We start from the raw sequence: 22,786 nt of genomic DNA, 5'->3' as shown, positions 1-22,786 counted from the left end.
TTGGGTTTTCCCCGGAAAAATTTAGCTGGCCCTGTGAACAGGGAAAAGTTGGCCGGCCACCTTTCACAAGGAGTAGGGAAGGCACAAGGCAGCTGACACCCATAAAAACTTAGCCAACCAAGCTGAGGAATGTTGGCATTGAACTTCGGTTTCTCCATTACAATTTCCTTTAAGCCCAACCACCTGCTTCCCCATCTCACATCCCCGTAGAGAAATAACAGCAATTTGGGCTTAAGCCTTGCTGTGTTTGAACGCTGTTTCATGCTTTACCAAAAGTTTCCATTTCCTTAGGTACTCCCAACATCTCTGTGAGGCGGGTCATCTAAATACCCTAATACCTCCTTGGGAGATGAAGAAAATGAAACCCAGTATGATTCAGAAGCTTGTCAACCAAGTGAGAGGGGTTTAGATTAAAACCCAGGTTGCCTTCTACCTACTCAAGAGCTTTCTTTTGAATCCCACACTGCCCTGGAGTGTTGGTGAAATACCACTGTATTTCCAAAATGCAAACAAAATTCTCATCTTTTTTGAAAAGATTTTATATGTCATTTGAGGGCCATTTCAAATGGCCAGGTGAAGGCTGGCTTTCCCCCCAGTTGTTCTACAGGCAGTGATGTAAGGAATATCAGCAACAGGATATGACAGCAGGACAAGTCTCTCTACAGACAGGCTGCAGCTTTCTCTTTAGTGAGAAGGGAAACAGCACAGTAGTGGGCTTCATAGAGGCAGGGCTCTGATGAACTTATTCACCCACTTATCAGACTCCAATAGCCCAGGGGCCATCAACTTTTCCTAATTTGCCCTACTAGAGAAAAAACTCCACTCCATTCCTCCAGCCAAGAAGATTCTTTGCAAGTCCAGCATCTTTCTGCTTGAGGGCAGAAGACTCCTGGACCATTTGCCAATTTTTTTTTTTTTTTTTTTTTGCGGTACGCGGGCCTCTCACTGCTGTGGCCTCTCCCATCGCGGAGCACAGGCTCCAGATGCACAGGCTCAGCGGCCATGGCTCATGGGCCCAGCCGCTCTGCGGCATGAGGGATCTTCCCGGACCGGGGCACGAACCCATGTCCCCTGCATTGGCAGGCGGACTCTCAACCACTGCGCCACCAGGGAAGCCCACGTGCCAATTTTTATACAGCCATTCTTGAGTTCTCCTGAGCCTCCTTTCTGATTCCCCTATGTTTTTACCAAATAAATAACATATTATAATGTCTAATCCTGTCCTTTGTGAGATGTGTATGTACTTGAAGATTTAGAAACTGTTCTACCCTCATCGCAGCTGAAAGCTCTTTCTACATGTGTTATGATTCCTAAAATCCGCAATATCATGTGGTGTCACTGTGGAGTTTAATTTGGAAGGGCCGTGGCTACCATGGATTTTGGCCTAGGAAACTCCAGAGAGAAGAGGACCGAACTGAGAAGCAAAGACTCAAGTTCATACCTGGACCCTGCCATCAAATATTTTTATGGGCTTTGGGCAAGCCTGAGTATAGTGGGCTGAATGGTGGCCCTCAAAAAGATATGTCACTGCCCTGATCCCAGGAAACTATGAACATTACTTTATAAAGCAAAAGATGTGGTTAAGGATCTTGAGAAGAGGAGTTCATCCTGGATTATCCAGATGGGCCCTAAACGCACTCATACACAGACGAGGAAGAGACAGTGTGACGAGGAAGAGACAGTGTGACCAGGGAGGCAGGGGTTGGAGTGATACGCCCGCAGCCAAGGGATGCTGGCAGCCACCAGATGCTGCAAGAGGCAGGGAACAGATCCTCCCCTAGAGCTTGAGGAGGGAGAGTGGCCCTGACAACAACTTGACTGTGGACTCTGACCTCCAGAACTGGAAGAGAATAAATTTCTGTCGTTTTAAGCCACCAAGGTTGTATAATTTGCTATGACAGCCCCAGGAAGCTAATCCACTCAGTTTCCACATCTACAAAACTGAAAGATTGGGATCATATTAACAATGATGTGCTGTTGTTATTGTCCAGATCTTTAACTTTAAGAAGGTCATTCTCAGACACTGGAAAACAAAATAACTTTAAGACTGTCACCCTGCCTGGCAGGATGTTGTCAAATGAGAAACACTGCACTCCCAATGGCCCCTTTACCAGGAATCACTGTGTGAGAAAGCTGGATGCGAAAGTGTCCTCCTAAGGGTGGACTTGTCCTCTGTAGTCTCTGTGTTGTCACCTGGACCAACCCAGATCCTTCTTCTGCTCCTCCAGTGGGCACAGAGCTGTGACATATCAGAAGCAAAGCATTACCCATGGGGACCCTCCAGCAGCTGCTCCAGACAGAACATAGCTCCATCTCAAAGACCAGCGGTCTCCCATGTTTCCAGACCATGAGCTCAAGCTCCCAAATACTGGGCACCCCTCTCCCATCACAGCAGAGGAAATGTAAGGTAAATATGAGGGTTCTTTAGGGCATTCCACAGTTCCCCTCTATTGATCCTGGAGGCACAGGGATGCAGAGCAAAGAGTGATGACTCTGGTCCTCACAGCTCTGGTCCTGATGCAGAGTGGAAGGAGAACCCAGTGTTCTCTAACCGCATTTGCACAGTCAGATGAAAACTTGGGCCCTAGTCCACAGATCCTCTGCACTCAGTATCCCCAGGAAAAACAGGTCACTCCATCTAGTGGAGTCCTTATCCAGCACCTGTATGCAAACACACTGCCTGACTAATCCTGCTTTTAATACAATAAATAAGTCAAATAAATCATGACACTCCATGAGATGGAATACTATTCAGCCATTAAAAACCATATCTAGAAGCAGGCTTAATGAAATGGGGAAATATTCCATTTATACCAGGAGGTGAAAAGGGCATGTTACAAATATAGTGTCTTATGTGTGGTCCCAATCTGAGATTTAAAAAGTAAACATACACATGTATATATGCATATAAAAACTGCTTGGGGAAAAGGCTGTTAGAATATGGATCCAATGCATTAACAGAAGTTATCTCTGAGCAGAGGGATTCTGAGTGCTTTGTAACTTTTTCTAAGTGTTTTTCTGTATTTTCCTAATTTTCAACAACAAACGTGTATGATTTCAATCAATAATATTACCTAAGTGCTACATATTGATGTGCATACTTAAACCATACAGAAGATACTATCTGTTTTGGGGGCCACTCTGAAGGTTGTCCTGACTTGCTCAGGCTGGAGGCTTCCAGAAGGAACTAAGGGACTTGAGGAAAACTCAGAAAGGGAGGCTGTGGGAATTCCCTGGTGGTCCAGTGGTTAGGACTCTGCGCTTCCACAGTAGGGGGCACGGGTTTGATCCCTGGTCAGGGAACTAAGATCCCGAATGCCACACGGCCAAAAAAAAAAGGAGGTTGTGAGGACCCCTCTAAGTGTGGACCTAAATTACACTCCATCATTTCAGAGTTAATAACTACATAATTCAGTAGGTTTGGAGCACAGGACCACGGGCTGGGTAATCTGACAGCTCCCTCTCCACAATTGAAGCTCTTTCCCTCCTTCATTCTATTGATGATTTCCGTGTCTGTCCTGCCCAGAGGCCCATGAAACACTAAGTCAAGGAAAATGGAGCACAGATTCAAGGTTCCTTTGCCTACTTTTCACACACTGTCCAAAGCATAGTATAAGTAGGAGAACTCATTTCGAAACATGTTAGAAAGAGATGGGAGGAAAAAAGAAATTTTAAAGCAGGGCATCTCAATTCTTCCCATCCTACTTGGATTTTAGTGAAAATCTAAAAGAACAAATTACAGCATACATGTGTTTCAAGAGCTTGGAGGAGACTTGATTCTTAGTTACTGCTTTGTAAACTGTGGCCAGAGACGTTTGATTATTGAAGAACCAATGCTTATGGCGCTCTAGTGCCATCTGGTGGTGAGCTCTTAGAACTGGCTGGTTTTGTTCCTTTGACTATTTCCTTTGGCCTCAAATGATTCCGGTAAGATTAATATATGGGGAATGGAAGGAGAGGAACAAGGTCTTCCTCTCAAACAGTGGTAATGTGAACCTGTGAAAAGCATAAAAATACAACTACCTGTAAACAAATTCACTAGGAACTAGTTCTCAAAATGTAGTCCCCAGATCAACAGAATCAGCATTGCCTGGGAACTCATTAGAAATGCAAACTATCAGGTCCTGCCTCAAACGTACTGAACTATGATGGTGTGGTTAGGGGCCAGCAATTTGTGTTTTAACACAACCTCCAGGTAAGTCTGATACGGCATTCTTAAGACTGAGAACTATTGCTTTGAGCAACACGGCAGGTAGCTTTTCCTGATAAAAAGTCTCACCTCTGCGTCTTCTAAGGGCAGTTAACAATTTTAAGGATAGGTGAGCAAAGATGGTTCCCTACCTTGCAGTGATGAGCGGGAGCTCCAAGCCACACCCTGCCAACCAGGAGGTCACACTGTAGACAGGAGGGGATCCCACCACAGAGAGCAATTCCAGCAGATTCCCGCCAGGGCGAGCTGTTCCAGAGTCAGCCTGAGAAACTAGAGACCAATGATCCAATCATTATCAAGTAAATCCAGATGGAAGACCTGCTGTGTGGAAGGTCCCCGTTGGAGAGGCTGAGTTACTCACATCCCAGCATACACTTAAAGCAGAGATTCCTACCTACCTGCTGCCAGGAAAAGAAAAGGAAGAGGAAGTAGGAATTTAGTTGCGAAAGGAAAATGCAAGGTCATGGTATAAGGAGACGATGACTAATTCCACAGCAAAGTTCAATAAGCCCCAACTCAGCCAAGCATCACTGCCTGTATCACTGGAGGTTCCCACCACGACACCGCCACACATACACACAGCTCATCTATGGCAGTGTGGACTGCCCCCTTTCCTCCTTTTCTTCCCAAAGCCTGGCAGCTCCAGGAACACAAGCTGACCCCCTTGGGAACACTGAACACACAAAGCACATACTAGAGGTACCTGAGCTTTATCCGCAGCCATGGCGTCAACATGTGTGCAGAGAGAGTGCAAGCTTTAAGATGGACCAGTGTTCAAATCCTTATTTTCCACTTCTATTGGGTTACTATTTGGCTAATCACTATAACCTCTGTACGACTCTGTTTTCTCACTGATAAAGTGGGACTCACGACAGGTATCAGTCTGCATGGCAGGGAGAGTTTAGTGAGATGGCAGGTTTAAATGACCAGCAAATATAGTTTAATATCCTCTTTTCCTCCTACCAGGCACCACGTAAAGGCAGCTTCTTTTCCAAGTCTGTACAGTCGAGGCAGTCTTTGCAGGCCCAATGCTGAGCACAACGCCAGGCACAGAGTAAGGGCTCAATAAAAGTTTATTTGCTCAGCTGAGTATGGAGTCATTGAAGGTTTGGCTCTGGTGTCAACCATCTCTGGGTTCCAATATCCCCCACATCCCAGCTGATTTGAGGCAAGACACTTAGTATCCTGTCAGCTTTGGTTTCCTCATCTATAGAGTGGGGATCACAGGACCATCTCATGGGGTTCTGAGAATTAAATGAGAAATATTTGGTAGCTACCACTAGATGAAAAGAACTTTCATAGAGGACATTCGGTGGGAGAATATAACCAAGTGTTAAGCTGATCAGATAAATGTCAGACAATTAACTATGAATATGGAGCCCTATTGTGTAGAGTTTATGTTACCATTAAATAATACTCACAGGAAACTTGTGGCCATCAGGATGACTGGACAGTGGGAATCAGATGGTTTTACCCAAGCCATCTCCCATCTTTCTTGTCTCTGCCTCCCTGCTCCCCTCCCACCTCACCCTTACATGGCTCCAGATACTGGAGCATTTGGTGGCAAAGCGGTGATGGCAGTGAGAAAGGATTCTGGATCCTGGGCCTTGAGGGTTTGGGGAGGATAAAGGGAAATGACACCTATTATCCAGTCCTGAGTTTCCCAGTCCAGTCAGTGGGTTCGAGTGCACGCAGTAATGATCCCCTCAGTGCTCTGGGAATCTGGGTAGCACTTGGGGTCACCAAAGGCCCCAGCCAGTTGTCTTGCGCACCAAGAAACTCAGATGGTTACCCCAGCACACCATTTGAATATTATTTTCTGTGTGTCAGAACACAGAGTTTGAAATAAGCAATGACGCACTCTGACCCAGATACCCCCAAAACACTCAACATCACTGAAACAGATAAGAGATGGAATAATGAAGAGTATCAAAGATGATGTATTTTCAGGGCTGAAAGAGAGTTCTCCTACCCCACCCCCCACCTCCATGCTCCCCTGCCCCCAGCTCTACAACTTCCAGGCAAAAGATTAAAAAGCTGCACACTTGAAAATCAGAATGCAAATGCCTGTTCCATACTTTTCTCCTTGGAGAGAGAAAAACAGAGAAGCTATGAGAAGCAGGAAAGCCGAGCCCCAGAGTCACAAGGGATTTGACAGAAAAGAGAGAGGGAACAAAGTTGGAAGCCTGGAGGCCCTGCGAGCAAACCACACCATCTGTCTGGGCTTCTGTCCCCAGGGTGTGCGTCACACGTGGCCTCAGGAGAACCCCTGATGAGCACCTTGCCCTTAAGACAAGCAAAGCCAGGTGAGAGCACTGCACCCAAGAGAGGTCAAGGGACTTTGTGCAGAGAGGGGCCAGGCCTGAGCTCTGAGTGATGTGTGAGAGGAACCAGATAGGGAGAAGGAAAGACGAGGCTGTTCTCATGCGGATGCGGTGACCCTCCAACTCCCACCAAGTCTGTCCTAAGGATTGTAAATCGGACTTGTGGCCCATTTACAGGGCCAGATATTGCTGTGTTCCTTATAGCACTTTGTATGACAGATATTAACAGATGGAGAGATGGAGAAATCCTGCTGGCCTAACAACAGTAATGATAATAGTACTAATAATTGATTACACTTATTGAGCACTTGCTAGTCAGGACCCATGATGAGCGCTTTACACTATACTTCAGTTATTCGTCATAGAAATCCAATGGGGTAGGGCCCTCATTAAGCCCATTTTATGGATGAGAAAACCAAGGCCCCTCAGCAAGAAAGTGGTAAAACTGGGGTAAGATCACAGACACCCAAAGCAAGAGCAAGCATTGGAATAAATAGGGGGGGAAAAAGGGACTAGTTAGAGAGACATGGGGGCCAAGGACACAGAATTCCAACTCCATCTTCTCTCCAGGATCGAGGCAAGAAAGATGGAGAATCATATGTTCTCTCACCATTAACAGAAAAGCAGCCCCTCCAGAAAAGTTCAAAGACAGCATTTGATGGACAGGTCCGTGGAGGAGAGTGGATTTGATAATCACCTGTTAGGTTTGTGTCTGCAATAATAATCTCATCCACATAGAACACGTCCATCTCCGGAGACAAAGGGAGGAGGTCAATCTGATGAACCAGCACTGGGGAGTTTGCGGGAGGTGGCTGGAGCTGCACGGAGCGATGCACACACGTCTTCCAGAGGTCGGTGCAGGCGAACTGCCAGCTGAAAACAAGCGCAGAGCAGAAACAGGCCTCCTGTGAGCACCGCAGTTCTCTCTCCTGAGAGCCCCAGTTCTCTAGCCTGGGCCTGAGGACCATGCAGCCAGGAGACCCAATCCATCATGGCTGCCACGGTACAAGCATCCATCCAAGATGGGCTCAGCTTGGCTGGGATGCAACACGAGTGAATCACGTTTAAGTCCACCATCCATTCATAACAATGTCAGCAGTACTTTCAAATTACAATATGATTATGTGTCTTAAGCAGATCACCTGTTGGGCCCTACTATCAGGGAAGATTAATACTCTGGACATTTCCAGACTCATTTAAGTTTAAAAACACTTACAAAACCCTTAAGAGATGTGGAAAGAGAGCTGAATCAAGAGATCAGGATGCTGAATTATATTCCAGCATCTTTGTTCACTCGCTGAATGAATTTTGGTGAATCACAAATTCTCCAGGCCCCAATTTTTCTCATCTGTAACGTCAAGGAATGTGCCCTAAAATCTCTTCCAAATATGGTGGTCTATGATTCTATCCCTATGAGAAATGTCAGACTCCTTCTGGGGAGTATTAGATTCGTAACAACTAACTGCTCTTAAATCAAATTTCTTTGCCAAATAAAATGTGTTCAGAGCTGAAGTTACTATCCAAGTCCCCAATATCAGAGACAGTTAGTACCTCCCATAGGCCACTGTCCCCAGGAAAGCTAATCATCCCAGCTGGCAGAATTCCCACCACACCTGCCCGCAGATGAGCTACCTGTTAGGGCTGGCCCCCGCGAGACTCCAGTCACAGGTGACGTTCTTCTTAACGGTGTTTTGAAAGCCAATTGTGAAGGACACTGTCACTGTCAGGATCGTATTCATGTGGCCTTTGTATGCAAGGCACAGCTAGAGACACCAAACAAGAAGTCCTTCAGCTCTGTCACTAAGAAGCAGCAATTCAAGCAATGTTTATCAAGGACAATCCACTCCCTAGAACCTGCCTTGTGCTCAGAGAGACAGCCAGCCCGCTCCTGCCCTCCTGGAGCTTACCGGTCTAGCTGGAGAGACAAATAGTTTAGAGCAAATTGTTATTCATCCAACAGAGAGTTATTCAATGCCTAACATTGTGCGTGGCCATGAGGATTTTAGAGCATCTCAATTATCAATAGAAACCCCCTGTTGTGACCCAGATACCTGTTCTACCTTGAGCAAGTCACTGTACCTCTCTGAACCTCACTCCTTAACCCTAATTCACCAGCATCCTTGGGTTCTAACCCTGAGTTAAGTCAAATTATATGGCAGGATTTTTCAACTGCGGTGCTACTGACATTTGGGACTAGATAATGCTTTTCTGTGAGGGGGACTGCCCAGTGCATTGTAGGACGTTTAGCAACATTCCTAGAACCTACCTGCCGGATTCTACAAACACTTCCCCAGTTTTGGTGACCAAAAATGTCTCCACGCACTGCCAATTCTCCCCATGGGGCAAAATCCCCACCACCCAGCGTTGGGAGCCTGTGCTGTAGAGGAAAGGCTGGAAGTCGGGCAGTGCCCTGTCCTGAACCATTTAGTCCTGGCTCCCACTGCCATTCAACTAGGAAAGGACCTGAAACCACTACCATGAGTTCAGCCACCCCAAGAAGGTTCACTCTGGTTCCCAAAGGGCAAGTAAGCTGCAATTTTTTATGAAGGACAGCAGAGCTACTGACACAAAGATATAAGGGGTATTGAAGGAATGTGTCAGTCTATCCATCAATAACAATAACTATGATAAATAATAAAAACTATCCTTAAATGAGTCCTAATCACTGCCCAAGCACTTTACTGGATTATCTCATATACTCTTCACCTAAATCCTGAAAGCCAAACCTCATTATCACCCATTTCACAGATGAGTAAACTAAAGTAAGACATGGAGGGCATGCAGGGTATAGAGTCAGAATTCAAAACCAGAGTCTGACTGTAGAATCGGCGCTCATACCTGGAGAGCAAAGAAAATACTACAGTGTAGAAAAACTTCTGTAGGTCTCAGCTAATAGAAAGGCATTTCCATGCAGCAACTAGCTAACGGGAGGACCAGAGGTGTCTGTTCACCCCTGAAACCTAGCATCTCAGCCCGGAAAGCCCGACAAGGCACAGCAATCACTCTCTTGTGCTTCCCCAGGCTCAACCCCAGAGAATAACTCCAATCCCTCCCTACCCACCTCGCCTGCAAGCACGAAGGCTGCTACTTACATGTGTGTACTGATCCAGCCGGTTGCCCTTCTGGGCAGCCGGGGGTACCAGGACAAGGTGTCGAGGCTGATGGAAGCTGAACCTCCCACAGAAGGGCTCTGTCCCACTGGTGAGGTGCCCATCAGAGCTGGAACCTTCTAGGCCTGGATGCATTTCGAACAGAATAGGAAGATGGGTGTAAATGTTATATAGAGTTTTCCAACATGTCTGCAGGGAATGGGTCATGGGTTCACCATGACATTGACCCCTCAGCCCTTGAGTGAGCTGGGCAGGGATCGAAGTGGTCGGCCCACCCCCCAGCTTGAAGGCTCTAGACATGAGAAACCCATCGTGTCTGCCCTAAAGCATCGAAAATCTATTACCCTTTTCTATGTATACCATGACACAGAAAAACTACTGAGAAGCAAGGAGGTAAAGAGTGTTGACTGTAACTTAGTTCACCTTAGTATTTTTAAAACATACCCTCACATTTTTAGAATTTGTTAGATTACTGTCTTATATATAATTCCTTTACTTGAGATGCAATTTGAATTAAGCAAGATTTGCACTGTTTTGCTGTTTCCCTGCTATGTCTGTTGCCTGTTTCCCACTGTACGGCATGAGACACAGTTCCTTATTCCAGCTCCCCGGCATCCAGGTTTCTAACTCTGCTCCACCTGACAGCTCAGGAGGGATGCCTTTTCTTTCTCTGATTCCCACACCAAACAGCTCCCTCCCAAGCACTCAGGGTCCGAATCCAGTTTCCATATTTTCATTTGACTCTTAACAGAGTCACCTGGGAGAGGAAATGAAGATTGTTCCCCTTTGACAGAAAAAAAAGAAGAGAAAGAAAGGAAGAAGACAAGGAGGAAAAAGAGGGTAGGAATTTGTCAAACCAGAGATCATACCTTGCTCGAATCCCAGCCGGAGGAGGATGTTCGCTGAAAGGGGTTCCAGTTTGCATTTAACTGCAAGTAACTCCTCAAGGGCTGTTTGAATCTGTTAAAAAGAAAAACAGGGAATTCCCTGGAGGTCTAGTGGTTAGGACCCGGCACTCTCACAGCCGAGGGCCCAGGTTCGATCCCTGATGGGGGAACTAAGATCCCACAAGCCACACAGTGTGGCCAAAAGAAGAAAGAAAGAAAAACAACCAGGAGTTCCTACCATGGGGAGAAAGACCACCTTTACTTCCCCCACCTCTGCTTAAGTGAAGAAGGTTCCCACCTGATGGGCCGTGGCATTTGCAGGGATTGGCTGGCTAGAGACATTGTCCCAGGTAAGGAAGAAGTTCCCTGTGCCAGACACCATCAGCATCTGAAAAGTCAAGAGTGACGGGATTAAAGAACAGTGCTCATTGAACCAGGGAGACAACCTAGAAACAAAGGACATACCTCCCTGGTTTGTTATTTCCTTTGTATTACAATTTCAATTTTTAAACTCACTATCCTCTAGAACTATCTGGAGAACACAAGTGTCATCACGTAATGAAAACTTTTCTTGGAAGAATATACATGTCTATCTCCCCATTGATGCCTGCCTCCCTCCTTCTCTTTAGAATGTGACACCTAAATGTCACCACTGAAGGGCCCACTCTCAGCCCTTCTCACAGAGCTCCCTCCCAGGGGTGGCCTGGGAGGGAGAAGCATCCCCATGCGTGTCACACCCTCTCAGAGGCTGATTCAGCCTCTGCTTTGCTTCCACTGCATTCCCTGCTGGGCACATCCCACTTTTGTAATGGGGTGAGACCTAACATCTTATATTACTTGTTTTCTCCTTTGCTCTGTGCTTCTTTATCTGCATGTTTTACTATTATACCGTAAGCTTTAAGAGGCACAGTCCATACTGAGTCAACCTTGTACACCAAAAAGCGGACAACAAAAAGTACAACAAACACAACATTGTAAATCAACTATATTTCAATTAAAAAAAAGAAAGCACACCAAACTTGTTCAACCAAAATATGGGGCACAACCAAGAGACCCAAAGGCCCTGACCCTTACAAAGCAGACTTAGAAAACACAATATACAGGGAAACAGGACCCGAATGGGTCAAAAAGCTATGAAATCTCGTATGTGTACGCTCACAAGCATGCATACGTGGGTGTGGGTGTTAGGATGACCTTATCTCCTCTCTGGGGAATATGTTTCCAAAGGAAGATTTACCAGGAACTTAAATTCCTGGAACTAAATCCATAAATCAGGGCATATCAACAATAAGACTTTGCATTTTTTTTTAAAGTCCTCTCAACCCTATTGGATGGATACCCTATCTCTTTGGCAGCAGAGTTACCATCACGGCTCAAGTCTCCTGGCTCCCAGCCAGCGATCCTTCCACTAGGCGGGACTATATTCCTCGCAGAGTTCACCCCCTGAACCTAACCCCATGGGACAGGGAAGACACGGAGACCTGGATTTCCGGAAGTCTCTGGGCCCGGGCTTGGATCTGATGCTTCTCCCGGAGGTACGTGCTGACCACCTCAGGATTCAGCCAGGTGTTATGGATCTGGACACCAATCCTCACCCCGCGGCTGGGGGCTCTCCCTCGATGCTCTGCTTCCAGGTAGTACCTGGCTCCCCCGAGCAGCTCCAGCTTGGGGGTCTTCTGTTGCCAGGTCTCTTCACTCCCATTCTGCTCCCAGGAGTCAAACCAGTCAGCAGTGCCCACTGTGATGGAGGCCACTTTCACCTGCACCCCAATCAACACATCAGGACTAGCACTATGAAGCTTCTGGGTCTCTTTTTCAAACAGCAAGTGTCTAGACAGCTACTTAACAGGAATTTGGGGGCTGGTGGCCTTTTCCAACAAGTTAGGACCTGTGCCTGTGTATGTTTCTCCAGCCGTTCTTCTCTCTCTCTTTCTCAATTACATAGTATTCAGAAGAGGCTGGATGGTCCATGTTCAGAGCTGAAACAGACAACCTGAAACCCTAGCTTTACATGATGCTGTGGGTAAAGTTGTATGAAGTCCTCTGAGAAACCTAAATGTTACTTGACTGCATCATAATCTATGATGTTTCTCTAGCCAACTACCAAAGCAATTTCACAGAAGTATATTCATCATTTGAAATACGGTGTTTCTTTGTCAATGGCACTAGTTAATTTTGGCTGTTTGTTAAAACACTTCTTCTTATCCTTCAAAGCTGATCAGAAATTTCCTGCATAAAACTAACTACATCCCTACCCAGAATTAGTGGTAAAGATGCAAGTTTTGGAATCAGACAAGTCTTGGTTTGAATTCTTAATATGCCTCTTATTATCCCAGTGGCCCTGGATTGGCCATACAATCCTTCTAAGCCTCATTGCCCTTATCTGGAAAACAGAGATAAAGGGACATAGCTCACAAGATGCTGTGAAGGTTAGAAACAAGGTGTATAACAGCTGTAGCATAATGCCCAGCTTACAGTAAGACCTCAATAAACATGCCAACACATTCAGCCAAGCTCTTTTTCAACAATTAAAATCATGCCAATTATATCTCAATTTTTTAAAAAAAACTTTAATAAAAAATAAAACACACACACACAAAAAAACAAAACGTTAAAAATCTCTGGTTGCAAAAAAAAAAAAATCTCTGCTTGCTTAATGGCATGTTACAACTGTCAGTAGAATATGAGAGCTTTCATTGTGAGTTTTTGTTTTTTTTTTCAGGAGTTAAGGACTGGGGACCAGAAGAAGGAAAATGAGAGGGAGGTGTATACCTTGGTCCTCGGGTCCTCCGACTGACTGAAATACAGGGAAGCCTGGTTGTCAGCCTGGATCCAGAAAGTGTAATTATTTGTCTCTGGGGCCACAAAGAACCCACTGAGCCGCGCTCTGGAAAGCAGAGGAACACAGACAAAGAAGTGAGGGCAACCAAGTCCGGAATCACTGACCCAAAAAATGGTGCCCTTGGACCTTGTTTGTCTTTATGGCAATGAGGAGGAAACACCTGACTCTTGTGCCATGTATTTGGCCAAAGCCCTCTGGATGCAGCTTTTCCTGTGGTGCTTGCCTGGCTCAGTATCTCAGCCCATCTCTTTGCACTGGCACAACTCCCTGAGCAATCCTGTCATCTTTGGGAAAGTCGTAGTCGCAGCGTAGGTTTGCCTGGAGGCTTAGCTGAGATCACCCACCTAACACAGCCAGTGCAGAGCCCGGTGCACGGTAGGAACTCAATCAATACTAAATATTATTCTCATTATTACAAATAAAGAGAGATCACCAATCAGAGTTTGTGCTGATTTGGTCTAGATACCAAGAATACCAAGAATCTTTTCTGATAATAGTTTTGAAAGTAACTATGTAAAGGTCCATCATTATCATAATTTTTCAATCAATAAAATTTCAGTTTTTTCATTTAAAAATTTTGAATTTTATAGAAGCGAATGGCAGAAAGAATGGAAAGAGTTACTGTCTGGTTTGTGCCTCCTCAAAATGGCAATTAGAGAGACATACCCTACAGGTCATACCAGACACTCCAAATGTTCTTTTGTCTTTTGAGGTGGACTGACTCTCCTTGACACCCCTGCACACACTGAATATAGGTGAAAGGTTTTCCTTTGAACACTATTGATGAGCCTCAAAAACTATGACAAAGACGCAGTACTAGGTGCCACAAATATATATATATATATATTGCCACTTTAAAACCATGTATACTGGTGGTTAGATATCTAATTAGTATGGCTTCCAAGACAATAGAAACTCTACTCTGTTCAGATTTCCTTCCCTACTTGGCTTTTCAACGTCTGAAATTCCCTGAACAGAGAACAAAACCTTCCATTTCACAACTGAATTGAAGTTTTAAATAGCCAAGGGACTTCTCTGGCAGTCCAGTGGTTAAGTCTCCGTGCTCCCACTGCAGGGGGGCATGGGTTCAGTCCCTGACTGGGGAACTAAGATCCCTCATGCCGTGTCACATGGCCAAAAAGAATAAAGTTCAATAAAATGGCCAAATCCTTGAAAGAGGTCACAGGTTGGCTGGAATTCACACTCAGGAGTCATGACCGACCTCTTTGAGAAGAGTTTCAAAAGGAGAAGAGATCCATCACACCTAAAGGATTCAGTCACCTGAATCCACACCTTTAGAGTACACTGTGTCTCCACAATTCTCTAACTTTCTATATTTTTAAGCCCACATTAAAATATGAGAAATTTTGGCCACATCCTTGAAGGGATTAAAAAGACAAAACTAAACTAAGCAGGAAAAACTTTATCACACTGCAGTCACCACTATAGAAAACAATGTCTCCAGAGCCCACTGGAGTTTCCCCTGCTATTATACCAGCCATCTGGTTGACCTTTGGCACTGGATAATTGTTCCCACAGAACTGTTGGCTGCCCAGCCTCTGCTCCCTCATGTGCCCAAAGGGCAAATTCTAGAGTCTTTCTTTAGTATCATCCAGATATTAGTTTCACCTCTTAACCACGTTCCTGCGGCAAGTTTTGCCCTGCTCTCTACCAAGCTTCCTAGACTATCCGGCTCAATGTTCTCATGAATAGTCCTCCCCAAAACAGATTTCAAACTAAGCTGTAGAAAATACAAATTTTACCTATTGATCAAAATTTACTGTGTACCCATAAAGGGCCTGTGGTCCACGAGCATAACCAACACCAGCTGAGAACAGCGGTCAAACTTTGTTGCTGTTGAATTAGTAGATATTTTAAACTTTCCCCTGGAAATCTCATTGCTTACTTACCTGTCTCCTAGCCTCACCTAGGCCAGTAGAGACACTTGTGATATGGACCCCCACTTTTCCGACAACATACCTGAAAGGTTGCCCTTCTTTTGACCAAAATCCAAACGGAGAGCTGGCATTAGGGACAATCTGCCATCTGTACCCAGGGGTGGCTTCTGTCAGGTCCAAGCCCTCAGCCGCGTCTCCAACTTCAAAGAGAAGCCCTCGATTGCCTGAAAGACATGTAAGCCTCATGAACATCAGAGGGCACTTCCCCAAGCAGAGGAACTGCTTTACTACAGATTACAGAGAGAAGATGATCCAGGAACTATCTAGAAGGTGAGTTAACTGAGAAACAGATGGAGTAGCCATGTGAGATGTTCTATAGATAATACAAATGTTCTAGAAAGTGGAAACTACTGCTTGATGTAGGATTTAAGTTCTTGGAAAGAGAGACTTGACAAGGAGCGGTAAGGGGAAATATTCTCAGAGAACCAGAAAAGACGAAGGAGCTCTTTTTAATGCGAGTGTCTGGATATGAGAAAACGTAAAAGAGCAAATGAAGGCTCGTAAAGCCAGGACTGGACTTCAGTCTCTTTTAATATTCAGTTCAGCTTGGGAATTCTATTCCCTAAAACCCTGAGTCCCAGAAATTTGGCAATCCTTAAATTTTTCACAGGTCATGGCCTCAATTTGTAGCCATGGAGCAAATCACGTGACAGGCTGCTATTACATAACATTCTAAATGATGTCGTACTTATTCATTTGTGTTTTATATTAAACAAACCCTCAGAGCGAAGGCATATGTGCGATCAATATTGGCTACTAATTGGGGTGAGGGTAAAAGCTCTGGAATCACACATGGGTGAGTTCAGAGTCCAGGTCTGCCACTTAGTCGATGTGTAGCTTTGAGCAAATTGCTTCATGCCTTCGTTTTCTCCTTCATCAAAATGGGGCCAATAGTAAACAGAGATACTGCACTAAAGACTAAGGGAGCTGAGTTATATGTCAATTATATCACAGTAAAGCTGGGGAGAGAAATAAAGTCAGTTTGACAATTCTGAGGGGGAAAAGACTAAGGGAGTTTAATATATATACACAAAGAGCCTGAAATATAGTAAGTACTCAATAAAGGATAGCTAGAGTAGTTATTATTATTTTAAACTACTATTGTTATTCCTTGTTAAATCCTAAGAAGGGAAAACAGATAAGGAATAAGCATAAAAATAAAAGCATATTTTAACACACTATTTGAGGTTTCTTAACCTCAGCAGTATTGATATTTGGCCCTCCGTTGTGAGGGCTGTCCGGTGCATTGAAGGATGTTTAGCAGCACTTCCACCCTCTACCCACTAGAGGGCAGTAGCACCACCATCCCAGGTGTAAGGACCAAACATTGCCAAGTGCCCCCTGCAGGCCATTGAGAACCACTGCAGTACAGGATCCTTTGTCCTTCTGTTACGGAACGCAAGTCCGTGTGCCCAACACAGTGAGGCCAAACAATACCAAAACCTCGGAGTCTGGAGCAGAGGAAGGTTTACTGCAGGGCCATGCAAGGAGAGGGGAGGCTAATGCCTTAAAAAAAAAACCCAAACTCCCCGAAAGCCTTCAGCAAAGCCCTTTTATAGGAGAGGTGAGGGAGGGGCGCGGTTATCTGTTGCACACTACTTGGTGTCAGATCCTTTGTTCTTGAAGTCAGGTCACGGTCAAGTAACGATGTTCCTGTACATCTCTACCAAACAAATGTTATTCTCTGTTCTGACAAGAAAGGGCAAGGTCCCAAGGCTCAACCTTCTCCCTCCGAGGTCCAAGCCCAGGCTAGGAGGGGGTCCCTTGGCGGGCTGGTTACCCTGCCCAGAAGGGTTCGTCCAGCACCCAGTCTGGGTCCTCCCACCAGTGCCCCAGCCCGGCTGACGAGGCAGCTCTCAGCTGGTGGCACCCTCAGGGCCAGATCCCCAGACCCCACCCAGCCATCACCACTGAGGTAGCCAGACGCCCAGGACCCGGCCGGCCCTCAGGCTCCTAAGGCTTCCCAAACGGGGGCTGAGGTCCCTCTGACTGGGACCCCTGGAGACTGCCACTGTCAGTAGGTCACAGAGGTGGGGAGAGGGGAGAGGTTCGCCGCCGCCTCAAGGCCTGGGCCCGGCCAGCGCGCGGCCGAGGCGAGGGCTCTGGAGCCCTGCAGGACACAGCCCTCAGCCTGTCCCGGGGCCCCCCCAGCTCACCCACGGGCCCCCCCCCCCCAGCTCACCCACGGGCCCCAGAGAGAAGGCCGAGATCCGCCTCTCACCGCACTCTACCCCACGGACCGCCACGAGTTCCGCCGCTGGCGGGGCCAGACCTCTCACTGCCCCGCACGCACTCAAGGTCTCGCACTAAGGGTCTCGCGATAATGGTCTCCTGCTAACAGCTGCGCGCCCGCCCCGCCCCATCACGCTTCCATGGAAGAAATTTCCAAAGCGATTCAGAAAGGACATTATCAACCATCAAGAAAAGCTGTGTTCAGGAAATTCCTCTACCGCGACGCCAGTAGCTAGAGCAGGCGCCCTCTTTCCTGACTCTGGAAACACATTCTCTCCATCACTTGCTTCATACGGTAGTTTTGTTTCCTTGCATGGGAGCTTTCCCTGAGTAAAAACCGCAGACCGGGGACCTGGAGAATTCCCAGCTAAAGCTTTGCATGTGTTTTCACACCCGAATGGCCTTTCTTTAGAAAGTTTTCTCCCCTGATGAGATTCAGGAGACGAGCTCCCTGCCTGTGGATTAACGGTGAAGACAGCCCTTGCGGGGCACATAGGGCTCCCAACTGGTGGCCTGTGATTCAGGCTGCCCAGCATGCCAACTGCCCTTCGTCCCTAACTAAGCCTGAGCTCCTGTTCTAACGCTTTCCAGAAAAGTGCTCCCGCGGTGCACTTGCAATCTGCAGCCGTGGAGCAGAAGGTTTAAACAAACACAGAAGGACAGATGGAACCTGTCCCCTCGGCCCCTCCATTTCTGCCCACTTCAGGGGTAACCTGGTGGCCCCATCACAATACATCTCTACTTTTCAGAGTAGCAGACAGTGCCCACAGGGGTGAAGAAACAACATTTAAATGCACCCCATTGCACCCCACCCTCCGCCTCGTCTAAAGCTGTCCTATGAACATAGAAGACATGGTCTGAAGCTCTGTCTTCTTAAATAGTAGGCAAGAGGGCAAGTGACCCAGAGGATGGAGGAGGCCACTCAGGGGTTTCCACCAGTCACTATAGCAACGTCTTGATGGCAGTTAGGCTTCCTGGATCATGGTTTCCACTGAACCGCATTGGTCATTCAGCTGGCTGGGGCTAGGAGTGCAGGGCGTTGCCAAGCATCTGAGTAAAGCTAAGAGCCTCTCTGAAATGAAAGCTCTGACTCAGGACCCAGGGCTCACTGAGCAGCCAAACAGCTGAGACCAACCACATATCATAGACCAGCCGTGGAGACTTCCTTACCTGCCTGAGGAGCGGAGAGTCTTGCACCTTTACCTGGAGCTCCGGTGGTGCACTCAATCCTCCTGGGAGACACGTGTCTAATATCACACAGAATGCCTGAGGGGAACATTTAAATTAGATACAGATGTCAATATCAGTGGAGATATAGATGTGGCGGGACAGAGGACCACACTGAGGTAGACAGGCAAAGGGCCAGAAGTGGAGAGTAGAGAGAAAGTTGTCACCTCAATGGAAGGAGGCAAGAAAGGGGGAGTGGCAGAGCAGTGGAACACGGGGCTGCTCAGAATAATCAGGAAGAAAGTGCCTTGCCATGTCGTTCACTGGAGATGAACTGAGCTGGGGAGAGGAATTGACAGGAGAGTGTGAGGACGTTTTCCTGCATCCTTGGTGTCACCAACTAGAGGAGCATCCCACTAGGCAGAACAAAAGGTTCTAGACGTGTTCTCCACAAAAGGGTTCGCTAAGGGGGCATTCCAGAAGAATCTGCATAGCAAAAGCCTGCCCACTCTTACTTATTCAGACAGAGCTAAGGGGAGGGAGGGGGGTCGCCTTTTAGAAGTAGACCTTTGTGAAGACACAGCTGTGCTTTTCCTTCTCTTCCCTCCCAAGATGGGGACACCTGAGGGACTTGCCCCTGAGTTGTGAGTGTGTCTGCAGCAGGACACCCTATTTCCGTTACATGTTTGCCAAGCTGCAGGACCAAAACACCCCCCAACCCCTGCAGCCTCAAACACAGGTCAAAGACCTCAGAACAGGGTCCCATGATGAGTCAGAAGAGGCGAATATTGCTTCCCCCCATCCTCTCCAGGCCGTAAGAGATACATCATCTCCTATGGCATTTAAATCTATGAACTCTTTTCAGCCATTTCAACTTAGTTACCTGCAACGGTAACCTGGGCAGGATTGTCAAAGAAGTCCCCTGTAATTGTGATGTCTGTTCTTCCCCCAAGGCTCCCAGTTTCTGGAAACACAGATAGTATTTCTGCAAGAGGGGAAAAAACAGTAAGCTTCCAAATATAAACCAGGATGTAAGCCAGATAATAATATAATCATAGAAGCAATCCATAATTTATTTCTTACTTTAACTTTCTAAGACCAGAAACAGTTGTAATTTTTTTCTAGTAATAGTCATTTAAAAGTGCACATAATAAGAAAAGGATTCACATATAACAATATGGATAATAATACATATTATACAGGATCAATATGTGAAAGGAATGGGAAATGCAGTCACTCATGCTATCAGCAAAAGTCCCTGCATACCATGATGCTTTCTTAGGAACTCTGTCTCCTGACCTCAAGGACTCTGTTTACACATCACAGAACGGTCGGTTACACTTTATGGAGGAATCAACTCTGGATGCACCAGGCAAGGTCTCAATTTACCCATATGAGTCTGCAATTCGCTCTAAGCAAAAGAATGAGTTACACTGTCATATGCCACAAATCCCCAAGAATTTAACTTTTTCTGATCCTTCCCCCTCCCATGATCAAACTCTGAGAGTTCTAAGTTTCGTCTCCGCAAAGGGAATGAGTAGTCGTGTTCTCTGATAAACTGAAGGTACAAAGAGGCTAATTATGCATGGTTACCGCTTCAAAATAAAACCAAGGGTCAAAATTCAGCTTTGACAGAGGTAGGCTACCTACAGAGTGAATGGCATTGGCCCCATGACTTAGGAAATTTCTTGCACTTTTGGCAAAGGCGGACTCTGCTGCCTCTGGAATCTGCACTAACCTCGCAGACATTTTTTAAGTGGTTTTGGGACTGTATTCAAGCTGAGAACCTAGCACTCACATTTAGTAGCCAGCTTTCTACTACTGGACTGAGTTCACGATTTCACGCAAGTTTCCAGTTTTCAGATTCTTTTGGTATGAAGATTTACTCATCAGATAGGAATATGCAAACTTAGCATCTGTATCAGCAAGTCATAAATTGTTGAATGAATGCTCAGAGATGAGATGTTAAAATAACTGCAAAGATGTGCTTTAGATTTTTCAGTGCCATCTCTTTTCTGTTATTTGTTTAGAACAAAAAAAAGGGATGACTCCCCTGTCTTTTATTGTCTATATCCCTAGACTTTGTATAAAAATCTATGATCAAGCCTCTTTTAATATAGCAACTAAAGTGGAAACTCACACAAGCAACCTATTCTCATACAAAACCAAAGGGCCATCCATGACTTCAGGGACGGCTTCAGGTGTTAATGGTCATAGAGAAATGGCCAGAAAGAAGGGACGGAGGGTCCAAGGTCCAGGGCCGAGTGAGGGGAGGGATGAGAAATACACGATGAAGGGAAATGGTACCTGAATACGTCTGGTACAAGAAAAGGTCCTGCTTAGCACTGACCAGCCATGCATCCTTGTGTACAATTGACCTTCAAAAAGACAAAATTGTGTTTTGGATGAAAACTGCATCTGGGCTTGCATCTGGGCTTACATTTTTTAAACTGATTGCCTGAAAGGAAAATCACTAACTTTAGTGATCTTTAAAGCTGTTCCAATACCAGCTCCCTTTGATGACTAGAGAATACCAATGGGGCAAAGTTTGTTTTCTGATCTAGAAAATTATATGGGAATAATAATACTTACTTTACAGACTGTGACTAGCATTAAATGGAATAATGAACGTGAAAGGACCTGGTATGGAGCTGGCCTGTGGAAGATACTCAATAGATACTGTTTTAGTCCTTCCTAAAAGAGAGACAGCGACAGAGAGAAACAAAGAGCAAATCTCTCTACTTTGGGCTGTGTCACTATCTTCACAATGAAATTAATATCAGCTAGACAATGCCCTTTTCAGGAAAACACTGACAAAGTACATAGTGTCAGAACATGAGGCAAGCAGAAATCCAGAATCCTAATAGAGCTCTCCAAAGCGCTATGAAATTTGGACACTTTCCATCTTGAAGAAGGCATTTCCGGGAATGATACAAAGCATTTTATGGAACTGTACTGTTTTAAATTTCCAGTATTATGCAATTATTTAAGAAGTAATTCCCCAAATTCTGTACCATTATCACACTGAAACATTTACATTGCTTCAGGACGAGTGCATAGGACACAATTATATTCACCCAGGTAAAAACAAAAAATCAAGTGGGTACGTGGGGTTTTATTACACTACTCTATTTGGGTACGTTTAAAATTTTCCATTATAAAAGGTTAAAGAAGCTAAGCAAGACAAAAGAGTAGATAGTGTAAGATAAAGATAAATCTGCTTCCTCCCAGTTACTTACTTTCCTTTGTTAAATACTGAGAAACTAACATTCTGGGAGCCTGTAACAAAAAGAAACAGACATTAATACAGGAACCTGCACGAACTGCCTGGACTAGGTCACTGCTACCATAAACCCAAGGACTCTGGCGATCACCAAGGTACCACCCACACCTTAATCTCTTTAACAGTGCCCAAAATAAACACGTTCCAGACTCACACCATCAGCGATGGTGACTTCTAACCACAAAAGGATAAATGTAGAAGCACAGAGCAGGGAAGAGCAGGCTTGGAGTTACACCAAGCATGATAAATCCTGCCCCACTGGTTACTAGGTTCAACTTTCTCACCTGTAAAGCAAAAACAATTCCACCAGCCTCCAGGTTTATACATGAGGATTACTTTAGTTTATATTTAAGTTGCTTCATATAGTGTCTCTCAGGGAGTTCTCAGCAAATGGCAGTTATTATTATCATCCTCAGGAGAACCAATTCTTTTTTTTTTTCATCTTTATTGAAGTATAATTGCTTTACAATGTTGTGTTAGTTTCTGCTGTATAACAAAGTGAATCAGCTATATGTATACATATATCCCCATATCCCCTCCCACTTGAGCCTCCCTCCCACCCTCCCTATCCCACCCCTCTAGGTCATCACAAAGCATTGAGCTGATCTCCCTGTGCTGTGCAGCAGCTTCCCACTAGCTATCTGTTTTACATTTGGTAGTGTATATATGTCCGTGCTACTCTCTCACTTTGTCCCAGCTTCCGCTTCACCCGTGTCCTCAAGTCCGTTCTCTACGTCTGTGTCTTTATTCCTGCCCTGCCACTAGGTTCACCA

General features: G+C 45.6%; 1 protein-coding gene across 23 annotated transcripts in view; it reads right to left on the bottom strand.

The window, feature by feature from the left end:
• Positions 1 to 22,786, bottom strand: part of PKHD1 (PKHD1 ciliary IPT domain containing fibrocystin/polyductin) — a 623,301-nt gene that overhangs the window by 578,271 nt on the left and 22,244 nt on the right. For all 23 annotated transcript variants that reach the window (XM_029242351.1, XM_029242350.1, XM_029242348.1 and 20 more), the window contains 14 exons: positions 21,970 to 22,009; positions 21,038 to 21,108; positions 19,614 to 19,715; positions 18,734 to 18,829; positions 15,354 to 15,495; positions 13,304 to 13,418; positions 12,013 to 12,291; positions 10,830 to 10,919; positions 10,514 to 10,604; positions 9,627 to 9,769; positions 8,167 to 8,297; positions 7,232 to 7,407; positions 4,342 to 4,480; positions 2,112 to 2,239 (listed from right to left, as the gene is read on the bottom strand). In XM_029242351.1, coding sequence (XP_029098184.1) covers positions 2,112 to 2,239; positions 4,342 to 4,480; positions 7,232 to 7,407; positions 8,167 to 8,297; positions 9,627 to 9,769; positions 10,514 to 10,604; positions 10,830 to 10,919; positions 12,013 to 12,291; positions 13,304 to 13,418; positions 15,354 to 15,495; positions 18,734 to 18,829; positions 19,614 to 19,715; positions 21,038 to 21,108; positions 21,970 to 22,009 — 1,743 coding nt within the window. The remainder of the gene's footprint in view (positions 1 to 2,111; positions 2,240 to 4,341; positions 4,481 to 7,231; positions 7,408 to 8,166; positions 8,298 to 9,626; positions 9,770 to 10,513; positions 10,605 to 10,829; positions 10,920 to 12,012; positions 12,292 to 13,303; positions 13,419 to 15,353; positions 15,496 to 18,733; positions 18,830 to 19,613; positions 19,716 to 21,037; positions 21,109 to 21,969; positions 22,010 to 22,786) is intronic.

Source organism: Monodon monoceros, unplaced genomic scaffold, assembly GCF_005190385.1.
Source record: "Monodon monoceros isolate NGI ecotype Baffin Bay Population unplaced genomic scaffold, NGI_Narwhal_1 Super_Scaffold_3, whole genome shotgun sequence".
In the NCBI taxonomy this organism is placed as follows: Eukaryota; Metazoa; Chordata; class Mammalia; order Artiodactyla; family Monodontidae; genus Monodon; species Monodon monoceros.
This window is presented reverse-complemented; position numbering and strand designations above follow the sequence as displayed.